The following is a 23,790-nucleotide window of genomic DNA, read 5'->3' on the forward strand; positions in this document are numbered from 1 at the left end:
GTAATCTGCAGTTGAGCCGTCTTTAAATCAGTGTCCCACATATGTGGATCCAGAGTCTGTTTATGTCTGATTGCCAAGAAGGATCTTTTTCACTTTTAATTGGTGTGCTTCTTTCTTACAGAATATAAGATTCTGTTGTAACTCATTTTGCCCCAATTTTCGGGAAGCTTAAGAGAGTACTCAAAATCTTATCCCAAGTTACTTGTACAATTATACTTACTGTTCCAAATCATTCTTTCCCCTCTGTAACAGACTGAAATATCCAGTCATAGTCATGTACTTTTTTCCCTGTGAAGAAAGGTGTTTCATTTTTTCTAATTTTTAATTTTAATTTTTGATTTTTCTAACATTTAAAATGTTTGAGTTACCTAGAAACCAGTTTGCACTTTTTAGTCTTGCATGTTAGCAAAATTAAAAATAATCCATTTTTCAAATGCTTTATAACATTACTATCCTGGTTATCATAAAACACACTAAAGATTATTTTTTTGTATTATTATTTAAGCTCCTCTTCTGAACTGCAGTGAATTTCAGACTAAAACCAGTACCATACTAAGGTTACACTATATTTGGATAACCCATGTTTCTCTTCCGGTTTTATTCACTCGTAATTGCCCATGGCCGTGTGCTGTGGTAGGAACCACACTGCTGTCATTTATAGGAGCTGCCGGGGGGCTATGGCCGTGTGAAGCCTGATATTGTCACCTATGGCGCTGGCGTCAGGGGCTCTGGCGTGAAAGGCGGGTGCCGGGCCCTCTCAGGGACCAGCGTGGCTTCTCCAGTGGTGGCTGGCGCTGTCACCTTGCTGGTGAGGTGAGTGTTGCTCAGCAGGGGGAGGTTTCATCAGCAGACCAGGCCACTGGAAGGCTGCCAAGTGATTGGTCCCGAGGCAGGTGCAGGAATGAGCACTTCCATTCTCATCTTAAGTGGGCTTTCCTGGGGTAGCTCCTGTTAGATACAAAACAAGATTTTAGGGGTGTCATGTTTGTTTACCTACAGGTTAGGATAGTCTGATTTTCTTCTTTTACTGAGAGAAAGTGAGCAAGTACGTGATTATTCCCCCCAGCACAGTCCAGAAACGTGAACTGGTGAATCCGGCCAGTATGAAGCAGGCCCTGATTGCGTCAGCCCGGAGGCTTCCCGGTGTCAATATGTTTGAGCAAGGCCACGGCAAGCTGGATCTCCTCCGAGCCTATCAGGTCCTCAGCAGCTACAAACCACAGGCCAGGTTGGTATGCTTGCCTTTTGAACAGGCCTTTCTCTTCTCTGCTGGGCTCCAAGGCAGGTTTTCCCTTGGCACACAATGCTGGCCTCAAAACAGCCAGTGCCTGATATCATAGCAGTCGGGGGTCTCAGGGAGAACTTCATGCTGCTGCTGCCACAGGGTGCCACTGGCAGAACTGCTTTCCACCTCCTGGTCTTCTGTTATTTGTCACATAAATGGCTGAAATAATGACTTCGTATTTCTTTTCACTTTCTTTTTTTAAGACAAAAATGTAATGAAAATTGGTCAGTGTCTTTTTACTTTTTAAAACTTTCTTTTGAAATAATCTTAGGTTTACAGAAACTTCCAAGTGTAGAAGTTGTCATACACCCCCTACTCTGCTTCCCGTAAGGCTGGCTCCTTAACTGGCCCTCACTCCACAGCTGGAGCTGATAGATGCACGCTGGTGCTGTGCGGCCACGAATCTGCATACAGTTGCACAGCGGCCGGCTTCCCCCTCATGTTCTCCGTCTGCTCTGGGATCCAGGCCCGTTGTGGCGTGTAGTTCCCGTGTCTCCCTGATTTCCTCCGACCTCTGATGTCTTGTCATCATTTGTGACTCTGAGTCCTCTGGGGGTGCTGGCTGCTTACTTCATTCATGGTCTCTTGATGTGCGTTTATTGATGCTCATGATTAGTGTGAAGTGATGTATTTTTGGCAAGAATTCTTTTTCACTTTTTGTTTTGAAATGATTTTAGATTCACAACAATTTTAAAAATGAGTACATGAGGACTCATTAATCCTTCAGCAGCTTTCCCTGATGTAACATCTTTCATAACCATAGCACATGCCTCAAAGTCTGGAAATTAGCATTGATCCATTATCATCGACTAACCTGCAGACTGTGTCTGGAGTTCAGCCAGATTTTCCCCACCCCTGCCCTTTGCCTGGTCCAGGATCCAGGCCAGCATCCCACATTATATTTAGCAGTCGCATCTTCTTGGTCCCCTCCAGTCCTTCCTTTTATCGCTGGTGGTGTTCTTCTGCATTATTGGATTCGAGTGATGTCGGTCAGGATCTTCCAGGAGCAGACATGGGGTTAGACATCCGAGAGATGTGTTGGGAGGAGGGGACCTGTGAAGGATAAAGGGAAGGAGGCAGGACTCCCCTGCTTATCTGACACCTGTGAAAAAGAGGAGGAAGGTGGGGAGAGGACCCTGACAATGCAGCATGGGTCTAAAATCCGTTTCCGCTCATGGGGAATCCCTGAATTAAAGTTGACTGTTAAGAGGAGCCTGTGTCCCTTGGGGCTGGGCCTGCCCTAGTGCCCTCTGTGCTTGGTCGGATGTGGTGGGGGGTGCAGAGATGTCTATCAGCCAGGCTCCGAGCAGGCAGTCTGGTGCTGTAGGTAGCTCTGCCAGGTGTCTCTGCTGCTGTCACCCTTTGTTCCTCTGTGACTGCTGAGTGTCTTACAGGATGCACTTGAAGGTGATCTTGTTTCTTTACATACTTTCACTCACTGCATTTAGCATCTATTGATGGTTCCTGCCTGTACTGGTTATCACTCTAGACATTGTCCCACAGTGACTTTCTCTCGTTGCTTCTGCATTTATGAATTGAAATTCTGCTGTAGGGAAGAGAGCTGACCTTCTCTCATTTATTTATTCAATGACATCAGTATGGACACGTAGGTATTTACTTTACTCTGTAGATTGTGATCTAATAATGCCATTGTTTATTTCATTGCTCACTTTGCCCCAGATTTGGCTCTCTGGGGCTCCCTCTGGTTGGCTCCCGTGTCTTTCCAGTGTGTCCATCAGTTGGGGAGCACTTTCTCACTTTCTGGCAGTATTTACATGCCCAGTGTTGATATCGGTTCTTTGTCCAAGCAGCCGTGGTCTTCTCATTGGAGAGCAGGATTTAGAAACTGACACCTGGGGATGTCAGAGAGGGTGATGTTTGTGTGTAGTTCTTTTATCTTTAGCTTTATAGCATATAGTCGTACTGTTTTCCAAAGTTACTTAATTTCTTTTCTTCCTCCCTACCAACCCCATCTGTCTGGTTTTGCTATTTATTTTCAATACAGTTGAGTTCATTTGTTCGTATTCTTGTTTCTTTCTGGATCCCTCCCCCATCCTGGTTGACTTTACCTAGTTATGTGTTGGGTTGTGAAACACTGCCATGGCTCCAAAGTCAGAACTGCACGCAGAGGATAGCTGGAGGGGTGTTGCTACCTCACCCTTCCTGGCCCTGTCCCCTCCACCCCCGTGGGTGACAGTCTCGTTAGTTTTTGATTTGTCCTTTTTGTATTTCTACCTGTTCTCTTACAGCCCCTTCCTTACCTGCAGGATAGCATTACTGTAAATACTCTTTTGTACTTTTTTCCTCTAAACAGCATCCTGGAAGTCACTTTGAATCAGTTCATAGAGCTCTTTCTCCTTTTTTTTTTTACAGCTTCAGAGCGTGGAGACGTGGAGATCATTGTTTATTCAAGCACGTATCTATATATGGGCATTTAAATTGTTGCCAGTATTTTGTAATTGTGAGCTGCTTATGCCTGTATTTCATTTTTGTTGGCAGTGTGTCTTCGGGGAAGGGTCCTAGAAGTGGGGGAGCCAAGTCAAAGCTGAGAGCAGAGTCTCTGTTTCCCTGCTGTTCGCTTCCACACTGATGTGGGTGCCTGCCTATTTACCAGAGCCTCCCCGACACACTGTCCTGTCTTGCTTTTTACTTTCTGCTAATCTGACACATGGGAAGTGATATCTCAGTGTTGTTTTAATTTGCATTTCTTGGGTTAAGAGTCAGTTTGGACATTTTGTATGTGATTAAGACTATTTTTATATATTTTTTGTGAAAGGTCTCTTCATTTCTTTTCCCCAATTTTCTCAGAGGTTTTGTCCCTTGGTTTTATTTTTAAGAGTTTTTTGTATATTAGGGTGAGTAACCCTTTACTGCAGCTATTTCTCCCAGTTTGTCAGTCGCCTTTTGACTTTGCGGAAGTGTTTTGGGCCATGTGGTTTCTTCTTTTTTTATAACCAAGTTTGTTAGTCTTTTGTTGTTGCCATCCCTGGATTCTGAGGCACAGAACACCTTCTCTGCACTGGGGTGAAAGAGAGACTCACCCATGTTTTCTTGTAGCACTTGTTTCTTTTATTTATTTGAGGCTCTCTGATCCATTCAGAGGTTATTCTTGAATATGGTGTGAGGTATGGATCTAATTTTAGCTTTTGCCGAGTGGCCACCCATTTGTCCCAGCTTCAGTTATTAAAAAGTCCATCTGCCCTGCCCCTGTGATTTGAAACCCTGAGTCCAAGGGCTGTCCTCGCTGTCCACCAGCCACAACCACAGGGTTCCAGGCTGGCAGGAGGGAAGAGATGACACCCACATGTCCCCAGGCTATGTGGGCTGGCCCGAAAGCCTCCTGGGTGCAGGCAGCTTTCTGAAGCCAAGTGCCGAGCAGCCCTGGAGCAGGTCCTCTAAGGCTCAGGTCCACCACGTTGAGGCTTCCCTGCCGTCGTGTGGCTCTGTCACCACTTCCAGCACCATCTACTCCAGCACTGAATTCTTTCTTCCAGTTTGAGCCCTGGCTACATTGATCTGACCGAGTGCCCCTACATGTGGCCCTACTGCTCCCAGCCCATCTACTACGGAGGAATGCCCACCATCGTCAATGTCACCATCCTCAATGGCATGGGGGTCACGGGAAGGATCGTGGACAAGGTGAGACTGCCCTCTGGCCAGCGGTGAACTTAGACATGGCCCAGACTTCCTCCTGCGGTTAAAAGGGACAGGTCCTCTTCCTGCCCGGGTGCCGGGGATTGGAAGCAGTGGTTTGTTTTCCCAAGTCCATTACAGGTAAGTCAGGGATAAATGACTGAAATCAGTTTGCTACTCTTTTACTTTGACATCTTGAGTTAGGCTCCTGAGTCAACTAATGACATTTGAGTCTTCGTCTTTACAGTTTCCCATCTGTAATGAGAGGCCCACTCGTAATTATTTCACTGTGTAATGAGCACGAATGGGCCTTCAAGTTTAGAAGGTATGGTCTTTATTTGAATTTTGTCTTTATAACTTTTTTACATTCATTAGGTAAACATTATCACAACAGTAAAGGGTAGGGGGAAAAACAGAAAAATGAATTTAGCCCCACACACTAACGGAGCGCACTGTTTTAAAAATATTATTATTTCTCAGCCCTTATCTGAAATATATATTTTTTGTTACCTTTGTATGGTAGGCAGAAATTTAGTTTTTTTTTCAGTTCTCATGTTACAAACATTTAAAAACGTAACTATATATACAGCACCAATGTTCTTTTTAATGGTTGTTTGATGCTATATAGAATTGTTCAATCCTAATTTACTTACTATCCTTTTTTGAACAATTAGATGGTTTTCTTTAGCTGTAAATATCTTACTGAATATCTTTGCATATATGGTTTTCTTTCCTGCTGAGTTATTTTCTTAACATAAACTCCCTGGATTAGAATCCTGAGTAAGAGGTGTGGATGTTATTATGGCTCTTGGTACAGAATACCAGGTTCTTTCCAAAAGGAGAGTTATGTTAGCCCAGACTGCCACCAGTGGTAAACAGGGATAGTGTCTCTGCACTGGATAATGTGTCTTTTTTTCCCCTAATTCATGAGGTTTTAAAAAATTGAGGTAAAATTCACATAGCATAAACTGCACCTTTTAAATTGTGCAATTGAGTGGTCGTGAGTGTATTCACAAGTAGTGATGCAACCATGACTACCATGTGATTCCAAAACATTTGCATCACTCAAAAAAGAAATCCCTATTAACAGTCCCTTCCTATCCCTCTGCCTCAGCCCCTGGCAATTCCATGGAGTTACCTGTTCTGGGTGTTTCACACACATGGACTCCTACGTCACGTGGTCATTTGTGACTGAGCCTAACATCTGTAGGGCTCATCCGTGTTGGACATGTACCTGTGCTTGCTCCTTCTTATGACTGAATACGGTTCACTGTCCGGATAGACCCTGCTTTGTCAGTTGATGGACATTTGGTTTGTTTCTACGTGGTCCATCTTTTTCATGTTAAATGTATAGTTAAATCTAACGTTCAATTTAATATATACTTTTTCAGTTGTTTGTAAGGTGGATGTCTGCACGTTTGTTAACCGATTCCTCTTGGGTGAATTAGCTTTTCACTTCCTTTGGCCCATTTCTTATGAGCATTTAGATTGTCCCTGTCAGTCTGACACAGGATCTTTACATCGTAGAGAAATTAACCATTGTGTGTTTCATACAGAAAGATCTTCCAGATTATTGTTTTCTTGTCTCTTTAATATTAGAGGTGGTTTAAAAACTTGGGAGTGGAGGAAATTCTGTAAAAGTTTCACATTTTTATGTAGTTGAGTTTTCATCTTTTGTGATTTCTTCTTTTGTTTCAAAAATTAGAAAAGTTAGCCCTCCAGAAATATTTTTTAAAATCTCAATTTTATTTTCTCCTCTCTTCCCTTTTATGCTTGTTAAATATTTAATGTTTGTCTGTGTTGAGTTAATTTGATGTGTAGTATAAGAGATGGATGAAAGTTAGCTTTTAGCTCAGGTTTTAGCCAGTGGTTTCAGAAGCATTTATTAAAAATCTTTTTCCTTTCTCTTTGTTTGTGATGCTGTTTTTCTTCTTTTTCACAATTTTTTTAGTGTGCTGACTCTTGGGGAGCAGATGATTGCTCTCTAGCTGGTGAGGGAAATGAGTAGTTCAGGTTAGTTTGAAATACTGGTTCGTTGTAAGAGCTGATGTGTGTTTCTTCCTGGTGGGGCATGCTCCCCTGAAGCTCCCCTCTCCCCGATCCTGAAGCCTGAGAGACAGGCCAGGTGGGCGGCCCTCTTCAGAGTCTGGCCAGCTCTCCCTCGGGTCCTCTGCCACACTCTGCCTGCCCAGTCATGGGTGTCAGAATCCAATTGGTGACAGTTTGCGTCCATGTTGTTTTATTATTTTATTCTGTTCAAGCAATGTGATTCTTTAAGCATGTAGCTAATTGAGATCTAACTCTAAATCGAGAATTTTCATTTATGTAAGATCTCTATCAGATAAAATTTCCAAAGCCATGTGTTCTGCCGCCCCAGCCCCCTTTTTAAGCTTGGGGAAAAAAATCCTCTTTAGAATTGGAGGCTGTCAGAAATGGTGTTTCTAGACTCTTCTTGTGGATGGTGGTCCAGACCATGCGCAGGTGGATTTGGTTATAGGTGGCTTAGTGTCCATGTGTCCACCTCATTTTGCCCTGTTCATTGAGGTATTTCAACATTACGATGCAGGTAATTGGGGAACGGAGCTCCTCACCTTGTCCTTGGCTTGTTCTCTCTTGCAGCCGGAGTGGCAGCCCTATTTACCACAGAATGGAGACAACATCGAAGTTGCTTTCTCTTACTCCTCAGTGCTGTGGCCTTGGTCAGGCTACCTGGCCATTTCCATCTCTGTCACCAAGAAAGCCGCTTCCTGGGAGGGCATCGCACAGGGGCATGTCATGGTCACCGTGGCCTCCCCAGCAGAGGAGGAGGTAAGTGGGTGCCCGGAGGGGCTCGAGGGAAGGGGAGGGGTGGGTGGAATGTGTGGGGACTTGGATGTGAGGCGCAGGTGGTGGGCGTGGTGGGCTCTGGGCAGCGATTGGAGGTCCAGGCCTGGGGAACGGCTGTAGTGACAGGTCACTCACTCAGTAAATGAGGTGCCAGATTTCATCCTCAAAATGATTGCACAGAATTGGGTTAACCCTTTGTAGTCTAGTCATTTTTAGGAGCCAGGTACCTTAAATTTGAAGTCAAAACGAATTTTTATGGCATTATGATACGTGAATGTTCTTTCCTGCCTTTGTTGTTATTATAAATTCTTGTGTTCAGGCTATTTGGGCTAAATTGATAAATAAAAGTGAGTTTTCAAACCTGAAAACCTGGAAGTTTCTTCTGGACAAAAGAGACATTTCAAATTTCTTCTATTTTCAGTCCAAAAGTGGTACAGAACAGACTTCCACAGTGAAGCTCCCAATTAAGGTGAAGATAATCCCTTCTCCTCCTCGAAGCAAGAGGGTTCTCTGGGACCAGTACCACAACCTGCGCTACCCGCCTGGCTACTTCCCCAGGGACAACCTCCGGATGAAGAACGACCCTCTGGACTGGTGAGCACTGCAGCCCCGCCCCTCATTCCTCAGCAGGACACTCCTCCTCCTGCAGCCCAGACTCTGTCGGCTCCTGTCACACTGTTGGGTGCCCTGCTGTTCTGTCTGACTCGCACGGTTGTGCAGTGAAGCCACCCTTGAAGTCCTCCTTGGTCACCTTCCTACCCTGACTGCTGTTGGCTCAGTCAGCACATCCCATTGGGCCTTCTTCCAGACAATGGCAAACCCTGCCAGTCTGTTCCGCCCTCCTTCCGGAGTCTTCGTCCCTTCCCAGGGGTGACAGAGCTTCCTGATGAGTCTCACTGCTGTCCTCACTCCCCCAAGTTCCGTTCTCTGTATAGCAGTCCTGGTAATTTCGAAAACCATGAATTCTATCACAGTTTGCTTAAAACTGCTGTGGCTGCCGAGCCAGACTTGGGGTGAGTCCTGCTCTCCCCTCCAGACCCCGCCTCACACAGCCCCTCACCTGGGGTTGCTGCGCTGACTTCCTCTTGCCCACACGCCAAGCTCATTTCTGCCTTAGAATTAAATATAAAAGTTTGGACTTGACACTGAATGTTGAGGGAGGAGGAAGCATGGAAGAACTTGGACAGGACACTTACAAGGTCAGACTCGCTCTTTATAAACAGGGTGTCTCTGGAAGGCAGATGGGATTGGCTCGGACCACAGACAGGTGGACAGAAAGTGGGAAGAAGCTGTTGTAATGGCTGTGGACTCACAAGTGGCAGATAGGGGACCCCTGGAAGTTTCCATGGGGCAGGTGGCCTACACAGAGCACACCACTGTGTGAAACGGCACATTTGTGGGGCGGGGTAGACAGGTGAGCGGTGGCTGTGATGTGAAGTCATCTGTGCTGCTGCCAGCAGGTACAGCACACAGGGCACTGTGCCCCCCTCCCAGTGTGTCCAGGGCAGGCGGTGCTAGCCTGTCACATGTGTGCCACTTCCAGAGTGGCCTGTCACATGTGTGCCTCTGCCAGAGTGAGGCTCAGTGTACTCTATGCAACATTGCTTTGGCCGTTTCTTCTCATTGTTTTATCTCCTTCATGCCCGTGCCGGGCAGGTGGTTTTCTGTTAGCAGCCACTGTACATGCAGCCCAGGGAGAGCTGATCTGAAAAGCTGACTTCATGCTGAGGACCTGGGCTGCGGGGCCTCTGGGGATGACGTTGCTGCCCCTTCAGAGCCAGCCAGGTCTCAGAAGTCAGCTCTGTGGCCGTGGGGCTTTTATCTCGAGTGTAGGCTGATGGTCTTAGTGCCGGGCTTCTTGTGCTGCAGGAATGGCGACCACATCCACACCAACTTCAGGGACATGTATCAGCACTTGAGAAGCATGGGCTACTTCGTTGAAGTCCTTGGCTCCCCCTTCACCTGCTTTGACGCCAGTCAGTATGGTAAGTGACGGCAAGGTGCTGGCCAGGGAGCCCCAGCCAGCCAGCAGGGGGGTCGTGGGGGAGTCGTGGGGGTTAGGATCTCCTGGTCCCGGTGGAGGCCCAGACCAGGCTCCCGAGAGAGTGGCCCGTGTTCCTGACATTCAGCTAAAATCTGAAACTACCAGGAAGGTTGGGGACAAGGACATTTGTATACTTTTGTCTTAATTTTTTTTTTTTAAGTAAAAGAAACTCTAGCAGGGGATTTTGCTTCTTTTCAGGTGAGTGAAACACCCTTATATTGGGCATCAGCAGTGAAACAGAAGGCCATGGCTGGTTGCTGTCTGTGAGCTGTGGGACCCTGGTCCTTTTTTTTTCCACCCCCTTCTGAAGTGGATCCAGGGGCACAGACCAAAATATTAGAAACCAGTAATGAGATGTTGACATCAGTAAAATACCATGTTTCTGAAACAGTGACATCCTCTTGGTGAGGTGGCGGTTCTCAAACCTGGGTGCTCTGTCCCTCAGGAACTCTGCTTATGGTGGACAGTGAGGAGGAGTACTTCCCTGAGGAGGTGGCCAAACTGCGGAGGGATGTGGATAATGGCCTTTCCCTCATCGTCTTCAGTGACTGGTACAACACATCCGTGATGAGGAAAGTCAAGTTTTATGATGAAAACACGAGGTACTGATACGAACTGATATTTGGATAAGAAATTTGACTTTATTGGAGTTGAATTCTATCCAGGGAATACTTAAACTGATCGTTTGACCCGTTGGTGGTCTTTTTGGCTGTTAGAGACAGGTTTAGACGCCTGGTTAAGGCAAGCTCTCTCTCCATTGGTCGAGATGTTCTTGAAAGTGGCTTGTTAAGTAAGGAAACTGCATATTGGTTCTAGTAGTAATGGAAACAGTTCATTGTCCCTGTTGATCTTAGACACTTCAGCTTTAAATTTCTATTCTTTTCCGTTCTTCTATCTCTCCTTTATTGAATCTCTACACACTTAAATGCACCAAAGGAACTGTTATTTAAAAAACCTTGCTGTTAATTACTTATCGATGAAGAATCCCCAGTGTGTTATGAACATGTCATCCGTATGGTATGAGTTCTCTCTTTAGAGTCTGTGACTTGAACTTCATAAGCTTCTTTCTTACCCATCTTCCTTCGCTGACCATCTCAAGGTCTGGGCTCTGTATGCCGCACATTTATGTTCAGTGTGGTGCATTTCATGAAATAAGCTGAGCTTTGATTTACTGTGTACACTGGCTGGAGCATTTACGTTGCAGTATTACTCACACCCAGTTTTAGCTGAAACCTCTTGTGGACTGACTAGACTGGCAGGAGAAATCAATTTTGTCGTGAAAAGGGTAGGCGTGTATAGGATGCTCTTATCCGTCATTGACCCCTCATCACTTCTACAGGCAGTGGTGGATGCCGGACACCGGAGGAGCCAACATTCCGGCTCTGAACGAGCTGCTGTCAGTCTGGAACATGGGGTTCAGTGATGGCCTGTATGAGGGGGATTTCACCTTGGCCAACCACGACAGTAAGGTTCTGTGTTGGTTTTTAATAGGGCTCATCTTTCCAAGAGGTGGGCAAGCAGAAGCGTGTGTCTCTGAAGTCCAAGGTTCAGAGCATGAAACAAGGAGGGTCCACGGAGAGACCTGTTCAGGGTCCTCACAAAGGCACCTGTAAAGCTGGGTATTAACCCTGGTTCTGTCCAAACTTTGAAAATGAAAATACTTTGTGCACACATTCCTGATTTTAGTGCCACCTGTGAGGTTCTTTATACTGTTTATATTCCCAAATAAGAAATAGCCCCAGGTCCCTGATTATTCATAAAATTCTATTTATGGAATAACTGCATATCTCATCTAAGTTGTCCCCTCCCTCGCCCCCAGGTTCTTTTTGGTGAGTGGTTTCTAAAACATCTGGAGTGTTTTTGCCACTAACTCTACACGTTCTGACAGCTCTGACTTCTGAAACCTACCCAGAAACCTTAGGTTAATAGCGTTTTTTAGTTTGAGTTTTGAGGTGGTTACTTGTAGTTTTTGTGACCAGGCAATGTAGCAGCTCCTCTCTTAAAATTAAAAACAATTTTAGAAAATACATAATGTCTAAGGAATGCATCTTTGGTAAATGAGTAGCTGCTGATGAAAGTGTTCAGCATGGCTGGGTTCTAACTGTGAACAACTGTTCCCTAGTGTACTACGCGTCAGGGTGCAGCATTGCGAAGTTTCCAGAAGATGGCATAGTGATAACACAGACGTTTAAAGACCAAGGTAAAGGATTACTGTTCATACACTTTTTGGTTTCCCTTTTTCTTGCTTGCTTGCTTCCTTCCTTCCTTCCTTCTTTTCTTTCAAAAAGAAACCCCTTATGCATTAGTGGTTTGGATTTTTAAAAACCTTATTTTACTGTTGGTATTGTACCTACTTTAAGCGAGACTTCTGTGTAGTGGCTCTGGGGGATACAAAGACAGGCAAGACAGTCTCTTGTTGATAATTTGAATATGTGTATAGTGACTACTGCAGAATAAATTGAATTTCCTACAGGAAAAGAGGAGCTTTTGAATACTTGCAGCTTTTTTTTAAACTACTTTCAAAGTTGCTTGAAATTTTTGTTAGTGTTTATTAATTGTTCTGCTTCTGTGATTGCCAGATTACTAACATTTTAGGAAAAATGTTGACTGTGTTTTGAAGTTCTTAACTGTGTGAAGATAAAGCATATTTGAGTCATTTCCTAAGATTCCCTGAAGAACCAGAAGGGAAGAAAGTTCTTCTCTTTCAGTTTTGCTTCTTGAACTACAGGCAGGCATCACCCAGGAAGGCTGATGATTCCGTGCCTCCTCGCATCAGTACCTGTAACGCTGTGCTGGGTGCACAGAGCAAAGCGGGGTGCTGGGGAGTTGGGCACCCCAGACTGCCTCCGCCCTTCCTGAAGGTGGTGGCCGCCCTCCGTCCTGCCCAGGACAGTCTCCTGCAGCCCCACTCCAGAGTCGGGGTTCCACACCATGTCTCTGTCATCTGCACATGCTGGGAGGCTGTTCCACAACCAGCATGAGGGGCTCATGGATATGCAGCGTTCATTTCCCTGTGCAAGCTATTTTGTGTTTCAGAATGGAAGGCCCCCTGTGTTGTGCAGGTTGTCATTTTCTGTAACTGGAAATTAGGAATGGTTTCAAGAGTTGAAAATGACGAGAAGACAGGATTTCTCACTCATCTGTTGGCCTGTGTGAAGTAGAATTTATTGCTGTGTTACCTGGAAGGGGCGCTCTCCTTCCAGTCAAGGCAAAGTAATAATGTTAACAAGCCGTTCTGTATTTGCAAGATTGTATTTTAAGTTTGAGCACACAGATGAAGCTGTTGTCCCTGCCGCCTGGCATGGTTTTCCATGCACTGGTGATTCTTTCTGGGATCCCTGGCTCACAGGGTAGTGTCATCTCCAGGAATACCCTCGGGGTGCAGGCAGTGGTCTCCTTGTTGGCTTGTTACCATCTGGCAGCCCCTCGTTTTGGAAGGAGAGAAACCAGAAGTAGACTCGAGTGCATATTTATTTTGTTGTTCTGCTAGTCTGAAAGTAAAAATTAATTACATTGGAATTCTTTTTAAGGGGCTTTTTATTTCTGAACAGGGTTTAAGTTGAATAATCTTTTGGGTACGAAATAGGAATTTAAAAATCTGGGTTATGCCAGATCAAAAAGGACCCTATTGTCAGAAACAAAACTCTGTCAGACCACGAGGCCGAGGCAGTGCTGTGTGCTCCCCACCCCACCATTTCCTGCTCTATCTCCCGACAAAGGAAATCTTGTTTACTTTCCCACTCAGTTCCTGGTGGGATTATACGCAGAGGGCAGGAAGTGCTGCATTTTTATAGTCACAGACTTTTTAGGATATTACCAAAGCAGTGAATCCTGGGTTCTGGTGGATGATGTGTCATCTCCTAGTGTGAGGAGCACTTTGCCTCCAACATGGAGACTCCTCGGGTCTGTGACGATGTCACTGGCAGGTGCTGCGTGGTTCTGGGCACTTCTGACTTGTTGATCCATTAGACATTGTACCTGTGTCATCTGGGCAGAGGTGAGGCGGCTCTGCTGTTGGAACATTTGGACTGTATTCACGAGATGAATGTAGCAATTTCTTAAATCTAAATTTAAAAATTGAGTATGGTTGTCCCAACTTTTAATGATAAACCATGCAGCCTGGGCATCAGTGTGTGGCTGTATCTGTAGAGGTACTTGCGTGTTGAGAGGAGCTTCCTGGCTGGTTGCCCTATGTGTGTGCTCCGGAGACAAGCCTTTCAGGAGGATGAGGAGGGACAGAGAGGGAGCAGTGACACCTTTAGGATCGTAAATATTGTGCCCCACCGTTTCAAGTGAAAGAGGGATACGTGAATTTCGCTGCAGCCCAACCCAGGGGTACTTTATGTGGTGTTTTCTTGTCCTAAAAGTTTGCACTGTTGTGGTTGAATATTAGATTCTGCTGTGATTTTTTTTTTTTTGGTCCTATAGACAAAACGTCAAGTTAAGGGACAACTGGAAAATCATTCTTTCCTCACCAGAAATTCTCATTGCTGTTTTTGTTGTGTTGTTTCAGGATTGGAGGTTTTGAAGCAGGAAGTGGCAATGGTTGAAAACGTCCCCATTTTGGGACTGTATCAGATTCCAGCTGAGGGTGGCGGCCGGATTGTGCTATATGGAGACTCCAATTGCTTGGATGACAGTCACCGGCAGAAGGGTGAGAAGTCGGGGAGTGGCTGAAAAGTGTAGGGCTTTGTGGCCCTGAGGTTCACGGCCCTTCCTTCCTTGTCCCCTAACTGCTCTGATGAGATGCTGGTAAATAGACAGAGGCTGCTCCCGTTGGCGCAGCTGCTCTGACTGCCTGGGGTGTTCTCATAGCTCTCAGTCCAGCGACTGATCAGCAAAACAAATGTGCTTTCCCAGGCTGTGCTGTCTTCCTCTCTGCACTCTTTTGTTCTGAGGCTGGCAGGTGCCAGGATCACTGTGTTTGAGTGGGGAGACCCTTGGCCTGCAGATGGGGTTTCTGCCCTCCTCGGTGTCCCCCTCTGGAGTCCGGGTCCCCAGCCTTGCCCTGCAGGGTCGGCACTTGGCACTCCTCCCAAACTTGGAAATTTTGGCTGTTAAGGGGGTGTTTGGTATCATTTTTGGGTGTGAGGGGGAGGCGGGGGATGGGGAACTAGTCCTTTGCATCCCTCCTCCTTTTCAGCATCTCTCGATGCATCCTTCAAATTTGGGGGTTTGAGCCTGGACCCAGACTTCTCTTTTTCTTGTTTTGTAAAAGAGGAATGGAAAGTATTCTGTCTCTGCCTGGTGAGATAAAGACAGGACCAGGACCAAAACCTAGTCTTCTAAGTCCCGGGAGGACTGGGGGCGGGTTGGGAGTCATCCTCATATTTGCAGATGGTGATCAGGCTTAACTGGAGGCAATGAGGCTGCTCGAGCAGGAGCTGGGAGTCTGTGGGGCACCTCTCTCTCTCTCTCAATGTCTCTCTCTCTCTCTCTCAGTGCCCCATTATCCCCTCTCCATCCTCCTCTCCCTTTCTCTCTCTCATGTGAAGGTTAAGTGACTAGGTCCTAGAGTTTCACGTAAATTCTTAGAATATGATTGGTCTTTTTAAAAATCAAAAGTGATGGTTAAAGTCACAGTTGAAAGATTAGTGTTTCATTTCTTCAGAGACTGTCTTTTAAGACCTGAGATCTCTAGTGAGAGTCTTTATTAAAATGGTCAATGCCTGAGAGACTATCCTGGTCCTTAAATGTCACGTGGCCTCCTGGAGCAGCTTTCAGGGCTTTGAGCCCTTGACCAGGGTGCTCTGTGGTGAGACATGTGCTTCCTGGTGTCTCCTCTCTGGGTCTTGCTCTGCCCCAGCTGGTGTTGATGGGATGGGGAGTGGCGGATGCAGGGAGACAGGTGGGAAGCAGTGACCCCAAATTTAAAGTCAGTGTGGCTCCTCAGTCCCCTGATAGGGAGGGCCCATCTGTATGGCTATGATGAGGGCTGTTGATCACTGCCCCACACCTAGACTCCCTGTGAAGTCCCCCTGACATAACTAGCCGCCTTCTGCTCTTGTCCTTTGTGTTGGGATTCGCTGACTCAGGGCAGCCCAAACTACTGGACTCTGCACTTGTGTTGACCTTGAACCCACCTCCCTGTGGTGCATGCACAGTGGCCTGGCTCTGCCATTGTGCTGAAGATCTAGCTCCTTCCCCCAGGACACCTCCAGGCGTTGGTGGGAGCTTTGCTGCCCCGTTCTCTGGGTGGTGCTTCTCTCTGTGGTGTCGCGTGGTCCCACTGTCCCTGAGTGAGCCCTGTCTTTCCATCAGTGAGGGCCCCAAAGCCCAGTGGCGCCCGGGCAGCTGTTATGCCCAAACCCTGGGCCTGGAGTGAAGCCCGTGGTCCTTGCAGTTACCACTGACCGGGAGAATGCATGTCACACGAATAGGGGTGGACTTTGACCTCATCTTCTCACGTCCTGTTCTCCCTTCGTTGGAGGCTAACTTGTATTGTCATGTAGCAATTGTCTCAACAAAGTCTAGTTCCTTAGCAGTGTGTTGTTGAACCCGCAGACTGCTTCTGGCTGCTGGACGCGCTCCTTCAGTACACGGCGTATGGGGTGACGCCCCCCAGTCTCAGCCACTCAGGGGATCGGCAGCGCCCCCCCAGCGGAGCAGGCTCGGTGCCTCCGGAGAGGATGGAAGGTGAGTGGCCACAGGAGCTGGCCCAGGCTGCTCCAGGATGTCGTCCTGTCCACCGGCAGGCGGAGCCAATCTGCAGAGCCACCACTGAGCTCTCTGGGCACCTGTAGCGGGCAGGGGTTTCGGGGAGCAGGGCCGAGGGCCCACCCCGCTGCTCAGGTGGTGCTATCCCACTCAGACCAGACGAGTTGTGAGCGCCTGGGCTCCTGGGGAGAGCAGCTGGCATTTTGGAGCACTCCCTGGGTACCAGGCACCAGGCTACCCAGATTACTCTCTGAGGCCTTTCAGAACCCTGTGAAAATAGGTGCTGTTTTTTCTGGTTCTCAGAAGAAGAACTGGGAGCCGAGAGGTTAGTGACCACTCAGGTCGCCTAGCGGGGGACCACCGGGGTAGTCACTCAGCAGAGCCTGGTCTGCGAGGCCCTGAGGCTGAGTTTGCATCCCTACAGGCTGTCCATAGCAGTGCAGTGTGAGCTGCAGTGTAGTTCTGTGTCCCCAGTAGCCACGTTAAAGAAGTAAAAGGAAACACGTTCATAGCAGTAAAACTCTTTAGCCTAGATCACCGAATATTATGTAACATTCTGTGACACTCGCCCATTTCAGTTGCTCAGTAGCCCCGTGTGGCCAATGGTTACAGCGTTGGGCAGCACAGAGCTAAGATATAAAGGAAGTGTTGAAAATGCAGATTTTATTTTTGACCTGAGAAGTTAATACTTGAGAAGCTTGCTTCCATGAAGCTCATCTGCAGGTTAGAGGCCTCGTGTGTGGCCTTATGTGTATAATTGTGGTCAGTAGGGTTGCATGGCCACTGCCATGCGTACAGTGTGGCCACTTGAAAAGGACAGGCTGTCTTGATCTGTTCACATGCCCTCAGCAGCGGGCACCTCACTGGGGGCAGGGGCGAGGGCACCTCAAGGCCTCACTCCTGAGCACCTGGCAGACGGGTTAACAGTGCATAGTGGGCCTGACAGCCAGAAAGCAGCCAGATGACTAATAAAGCCTCATTTTCCCCCCGCATCTTCTCAACAATGGTGCTCCCCTATCGTCGGCGTGGCGCTGCCCAGGGAACCACCTGCACCGGTACTCCAAGGTCCTTGAGGCCCGGCTGGGAGGTCCTGAGCCACGGGCACTGCCAGCCTGTCCGCACCTGTCGTGGGCCAAGCCACAGCCTTTAAATGAGACGGCTCCCAGGTTGGTGCTTTTCCACTCCTTCTGCTGGGTTTATGATTCATTGCCCTTTTTCTTTTTTTTAATAAGAGGGAATTGAATTTTACTGACATCATTATGGAGTAATCAAATCTAGCTTGTCGTTTTGTGATGGTTTTTTAAATTAGCAGGCCCCCATGTTGACCTTTAGAACCATGTTCCCTGGTGGTCTCCACCATGAAAAGTGCTTTGGGTAATTAGTCTTCCGTTCGGTTTGATTGGGTCTTGCTTAAAAAGCTGTGATCTGCCAGTAATGTCACTGGAAGGGAAGCTCTGGCTCCTTCAGTTTGGGACTCAGGAGTTCAGTGTTCCCTGTGTGTGCTGTTGATTCTGAAATACAGACTGGGTCTTTGTTTTGTCAGACCAGGGGGTCTAGACTTGGTAGGGGAGCTGAGTTCTGGCTCGGAGCTAAGCTGGGGTCACATTTGTGCCCTCTCCTTGTGCTGAGTGTTGTCCCTGGTAGAGTGACATTATACCACGACAGGCCCAGACACTGTTGATCTGCCTGCTTCTCCATTGAATACGATCTCTTCACTTGGTCATTTCCTCTTGGAAGCCAAAATTTGAGTGACCACTGCTATTTCTTTTTCGAGCAGGACAGCCAGCTCAGCCCGCTGGTTCCAAGTTGTGTCCAGATTGCTCCCTCTCCCCGTTTCTTTCTCTGGAATCCCTGATCCCAGCAGGACAATACCCTGCTCTGGCGCGATTGGGGGTCCTGGCACCGTAACTCAGGGGCTCACGTCCTGGGCACGGCTGTGGAAGCAGCACACCACCCCCGTCCAGTGGCGCTGCGAGACACTGTCCCCCCACAGGCTGCACAACCCATGCACGTGGCAGATTGCCCTTGAGGGAGGCTCCTGCCTTCTCTCCCCCACCAGCCTGCCTACTTGCTTGGGTCTCCGTGTGTCCAGGTGTTGGGTGGCCAGGGGGTATGTGGCGGGGACAGAGACCCACCCTCTACACTGTGAGCCATGGAGAGGAGGATGCCTGCAGGGGCCGCAAAGCTTCCTCAGCCTCACTGTTGTCATGGACGGAAGCTCTGAGTGCATCACTCACTGACACGTCTCCTTCAGAACACGCTCGATCGGAAACAGAATTGCAGGAGTGTCACGTTGTCTTCTCATCAGTTTTCTTCCTGAGACTTTAATTACTGAGTACTTTTCCATTCCAGTTAACGTGCCATCATTTCAAAATTTCTGATAAGAGTCCATGTTTACATCCCATTTATTTATAACCTGTCATTATCCTAGTATTCAAACCAGGCTTTAACTCCAGCCGTGGTCAGCAGTTTGTACTGGGTGGACAGTCGTTGGCAGAGATTCCTGAGACCCAGTTATTCTCCAGGGTGCAGCTCAGGACTCTGAGAAATAGAGAACAGTGTCCTTGGTCTCTGCATGTCCACATCAGACAATCCATCAAGTACCAACCTGGCCCATCAATGATGCTGATGATGTGTAGCTCCTGGAATTGGATTTTCACCATCATCCTCAGGAATTCCTTCTTCTAGTACACCCACCAGACTTCACCTTTATCTCACATCTCGCATCTCACATCATGTTGGAAGTTATTCTTAGTCCTCAGCAACCTAGGTCTGGGACTAGATTCTGAATCTGCAGAACTGTGAGACAGTGCTGGACAGCTCCAGGCAGCCCTGGAAAGGCTCAGTGCTGAGTGTGGGTGTGTGGTCCATCTCTGAAACAAGATGCACTTCCTGATGTCCTTAGTCATCAGGTGTCCATACTCAGAGCAGCTGCTGTCAGACCCACGAGGAGCCCCTGGGCAAGGCCAACCTTCTGCCCTCCCACTGGGACTCTGTGAAATTCTCAAATGATAACGTAGTACGCTGTCACCACCACTGCTCAACTAGAAAGGGCCACTGCCAGATAATTCATTTCCACAACAGGAGAGCAGCTGTTAAAATTAAAATACAGCTGCATGTATATATTCACCTACAGGGTTAAGTGTCATTGATTCCACAACTTAACATCGTCAGTTTAATTTTCAGACTGATTAAACCTGAAATGTAAAGTGACATCATATTCTGTTTTAACAGAATAGGTTATAATACTCATTGGCATTTTCCAAGCAGTTACCCAGCTGGACGCACGCGATAGTAGCTTATCTCTTTCATGCTCAGAAAGCCACTTTACAGACCCAGCTCTCCCGGCTCCCTGCTGATCTTCATCCTGATTGCCAGTAGAACTGAACATCTTGGCTTTCACTTGGCCAAAGTAAGAGATATGCCAGCAACTTGCTAAGGAGTTAAGAAGCGAAGTGGAAAAATGGGAAACTCATAATTTGCAAATAAGTTTTATTCCTTTCCCGCATTTTAGCCTGAACAGTCTTCAGATTTTCCATCTACTTTATTTGCTCTTATCTCAGTGTCCTCCCAAGCCGTCTGCTGCTCTTGGCGGCTTGCCAGCCCCTCTCCTTCAGTTATCACTTGTGTTGGCCTGAACAGGTTCTTCAGATCTCAGAATTAGTAGTAAGAATAACGGTGCTATCGTAGGAGTACAGTACATTTTGCAAAGCACATCCTGGCCCCGCAGGCAAGGCAGATGTGTATTCCTTTATTCCCTAGTTTGTTTCTCTCCATAACTCGGTCACTTGTGTGTCTGCCTTATTCTCGCTCCTGACAGTAGTGTCCTTAAGGACAAAGGTGATGGCTGCTCCTGGCACCAGGTCCACCCCCTTTGCTACATTTGTTTGCATCTGTCTCTGCTGCCTCTTGGCAGAGACCTCTGTGCTACTTCTGGCTGGGCCGTGAGCACTCAAACTGGCCTCAGCTTCTGCGCCCCCGAGTGCCTTTCGGAGGGTAACGTGCAGTCTCCTCTCCTGCTGCTGGATCATGTTTCCGGTATAGGCAGTGTTAGAAACCCACTAGAACTGACCCCTGGTTCCCATTTTGGGACCTGGAAGCAGTCCCTCCAGTTGTCGGCAGTTGGATTTAGGTAGATGTGGATGGGACATCATTTCCTATTTCTGTTTAAATCATTTTCTGTTTCTTAGGTATTGGCTCAGCTTCCTGGGCTAGTACAGTTGCTTACTTTTATTTTGTTTGAATCCGTTTTCCTGAAGTAATCTTTGGAAACATCAGAAGTTACTCTCCATCGACCTGGACAAAGTGGTGTTACCCAACTTTCGATCGAATCGCCCTCAAGTGAGACCCTTGTCTCCCGGAGAGAGTGGTGCCTGGGACATTCCCGGAGGTCAGTTCTTAAATGCTTTACAATTGGGCTGAATGTTACTATGGTTTGTTCAGAATAGTCTCCCTCCCTCCCCTAGGAGGTGAGCCAGACCATTCCCGTCTTTGCCTTCCTGGATGCCATGGTGGTCCTGGCTTTCTTCGTGGTACAAATCAACAAGGCTAAAAGCATACCTGAAGGATTAACACATCGTTGTCTCTCAGAAAATCCTACCTGGATTTTCAGATTTGAATTCCTTTTATGTTGGCTGGCTGTCACAGTCTGGCCCCTGAACTCTCAACCCAGAGGTCTCCACCTATTCTCTGCCCTGGCCCACCTGGGGTGGAACTTCCTGGACTGAAATTCTCAGTTAAATGCGGAGGTGGGTGTCCTTCATCCCAGGTGACATCAGATGTTCCCTCCAGGGATAATGGCTTTTGCCTTGACAGGACTATCTGAGGCAGATTGTGCCTTACCTGGGATGATCGGACCAAGTCATTCCAGCAGAGTGTGGGTGCCTCTCCTGCTCTGGAAATCCCTGTGCTCTTGCAAGTGTATAGCTCCCTGGGGGCATTTCTCCTCGGTCCAGGAAGTGGCCAGAAAGTCCAGGGATCAGGAAGGGCTACCTCAGCCCACGTGGCCCAACCCTGGGAACTGTGTCCTCATGTCAGGCTCCTGAGGGCCTTCTTGCAGGTCGTGGGGTGCACTGATGGTGATTAGTTCTGGAACCCCAGCATTGCCCAGGTACAAAGCCCTATGACAGTACAAACCAAGTGTCTTCCAGTGGCCACTCTCAGTTTCCAACCACAAGTCCCATGTGTGGAAGGTTTTCTCAGCGGCGGGGGTGTGCCCAGCGCCTGGCCTCTCTGCCAGGCCGCCTCCCTCTTACTCCCGTCCAGCTAGTGTGACACTAGCCCCCCTCCCCACAGCATCAAGACTTATCTACTGTTCATTGTTTTTATGAAAACAGAAGTGGTGCATCCCTGTCGTGGGTTGTCTGTGGCAGAAGAAAGGCCATCCTGGTTTCTGAGGCTAGCATGTCCCACCCCTGACTCTCCCAGAAAGCCTCTCATCCAAGTATAACTGCCTTTCTCTCTCATTCATCCTCTGGGTCACTTCAGCTAAGGTTTAAAAAATGTGTCTGGCCTGCAAGCCCAGCTGGTGATGTTGGTTTTAGCATTGCGTCTCCGATGAGTCTACCCTCCGAGGACAGAGGCTGCGGCCGTGCAGCTCTGTGGCGTCCTGACCACCCCTCCGCTGTCCCCTTGCAGGGATCATGCCTGGCCGCTACAACCAGGAGGTGGGCCAGACCATCCCTGTTTTTGCCTTCCTGGGAGCCATGGTGGTCCTGGCCTTCTTTGTGGTGCAGATCAACAAGGCCAAGAGCAGGCCGAAGCGGAGGAAGCCCCGAGTGAAGCGCCCACAGCTTGTGCAGCAGGTTCACCCACCCAGGACCCCCTCGGTGTGACGGCTGCTGTGAGCCAGAGGGCCTTTGCTGATGGCCATGGCGGGCAGGTGGGGCTGTGGGGTTTCCAGGGGCCGCCGGCTTGGAGGGGCTCCAGCCTTCAGCTGGATGCATGGGGCGTCTTCGAGCCATTCTGAGCAGACCTGCGCTGTGCAGTGAGCGGACTCGCAGTGTGTCCTGAAGTGCGTCAGGGCTGGGGCTTGGGAGGGTCAGCCCCGAGGGAGGCGCCACCGGCGCCACGGCACCAAAGACTCGGGGAACTTCTCGAGGCATTGGGTCTCCCGCCCCGATGGGGAGGAAACAGCTCTGACCAAGCTGAGATATGTTTGATAAAGGCTATTTTCTATATTTATTGTTGGGGAAAAGTCACTTTAAAGACTTGTGCTGTTTGTAAGCAAAGATATTTTTTTGTCAGTGGAATGCAGATTTTTACTATGACATCATGAGGAATAACACAGATGCCATGATCTCCTTTTTAACGAAAAGACAGACTGAGATTTGAAGGAAACTTGCACAAATCTGTGAAACATAGCCCTTCGCTTTATTTTTATAAGTATCAACTGCCATCATGTTTTGTAATTTGGGTCTTGATCTCACCATTGTCGGTGAAGAAAATTTTCAATAAATATGCATTACCTGTATGACGCTAAAAATGAGTGTGTAATGGGCTTTTTCCATCTGTCCATTTCTCTTTGATGACAGCCTGAATCAGCCTGTTAAATCTATTTTTTGAGATATAATTCACATACTACAAAATTCTCCATTTACAAGTGTACTATTCAATGGTTTTTAGTGTAATTCACAAGGTTGTGCAACTGTTACCCCCATAATTTCAGAACGTTTTCATCGCCTCCAAAAGAAACCTCATACCCAGTAGCGAGTCAGCCTATGTTCCCTCCCAACAGCTGCAGGCAGCCGCAGTTTGCTATCTCGGAACATTCCATGTAAATGGATGGCACAATATGTGGCCTTTGGGGGCTGACTTCTTTCACAGTGTTTTCTTGCGCTTCATCCGTGTTGCAGCCGTCTGAGTACTTCATCCCTTCCTGTACCTGAATAACACCATCCTGTGATGGACTGTACTTAATCTGTTCCTCAGTTGATGGACATCCGGGCTGTTCCCACCCTTTGGCTGTTGTGAATAGCGTGGCTGTGAGCATTCAAGTACCACTTTTGGTGTAAACATATGTTTTCACTTCTGTTGGGTAGACACCTTGGAGTAAACTCCTGTAGTGTCATGCCTCACTGTTTGAGGAGCCACCAGACTTTTCCCCAAAGCTTCCATACCACTTTACGTTCCCACCAGCAGGGTATGAGGGTTCCGGTTCTCCATATCCTCGCCAGCACTTACTGTTACCTGTCTTTTTGATGATAGCCATCCTAGCGATTGTGAAGTGATGTCGCATTGTGGCTTGATTTCTATTTCCCTAATGAGTAATGATGTTGAACATCTTTCTGTGTGTGTATTGGCCATTTGTTTATTTTCTTTGGAAAAATAACCCTTCCAATCCTTT

At 47.7% G+C, this 23,790-nt stretch overlaps 1 protein-coding gene across 10 annotated transcripts in view; it reads left to right on the forward strand.

Moving 5' to 3' along the window:
* The window catches only part of MBTPS1 (membrane bound transcription factor peptidase, site 1), a 47,266-nt gene extending 24,337 nt beyond the window's left edge, over positions 1–22,929 (forward strand). For 8 of the 10 annotated variants that reach the window (XM_074370347.1, XM_045505532.2, XM_045505541.2 and 5 more), the window contains 15 exons: positions 662–813; positions 1,067–1,228; positions 3,659–3,697; positions 4,780–4,924; positions 7,538–7,726; positions 8,166–8,338; positions 9,614–9,729; positions 10,234–10,390; positions 11,128–11,252; positions 11,911–11,988; positions 14,302–14,442; positions 16,293–16,424; positions 17,485–17,611; positions 20,705–20,835; positions 22,083–22,929. In XM_074370347.1, coding sequence (XP_074226448.1) covers positions 662–813; positions 1,067–1,228; positions 3,659–3,697; positions 4,780–4,924; positions 7,538–7,726; positions 8,166–8,338; positions 9,614–9,729; positions 10,234–10,390; positions 11,128–11,252; positions 11,911–11,988; positions 14,302–14,442; positions 16,293–16,424; positions 17,485–17,611; positions 20,705–20,835; positions 22,083–22,279 — 2,064 coding nt within the window. In that variant the 3' untranslated portion in view covers positions 22,280–22,929. The remainder of the gene's footprint in view (positions 1–661; positions 814–1,066; positions 1,229–3,658; positions 3,698–4,779; positions 4,925–7,537; positions 7,727–8,165; positions 8,339–9,613; positions 9,730–10,233; positions 10,391–11,127; positions 11,253–11,910; positions 11,989–14,301; positions 14,443–16,292; positions 16,425–17,484; positions 17,612–20,704; positions 20,836–22,082) is intronic. The other 2 variants (XM_074370350.1, XM_074370351.1) reach the window with 1 other exon arrangement.
* The last annotated feature ends 861 nt before the right edge of the window (positions 22,930–23,790 follow it).

This window comes from Camelus bactrianus, chromosome 9 (assembly GCF_048773025.1).
Source record: "Camelus bactrianus isolate YW-2024 breed Bactrian camel chromosome 9, ASM4877302v1, whole genome shotgun sequence".
In the NCBI taxonomy this organism is placed as follows: Eukaryota; Metazoa; Chordata; class Mammalia; order Artiodactyla; family Camelidae; genus Camelus; species Camelus bactrianus.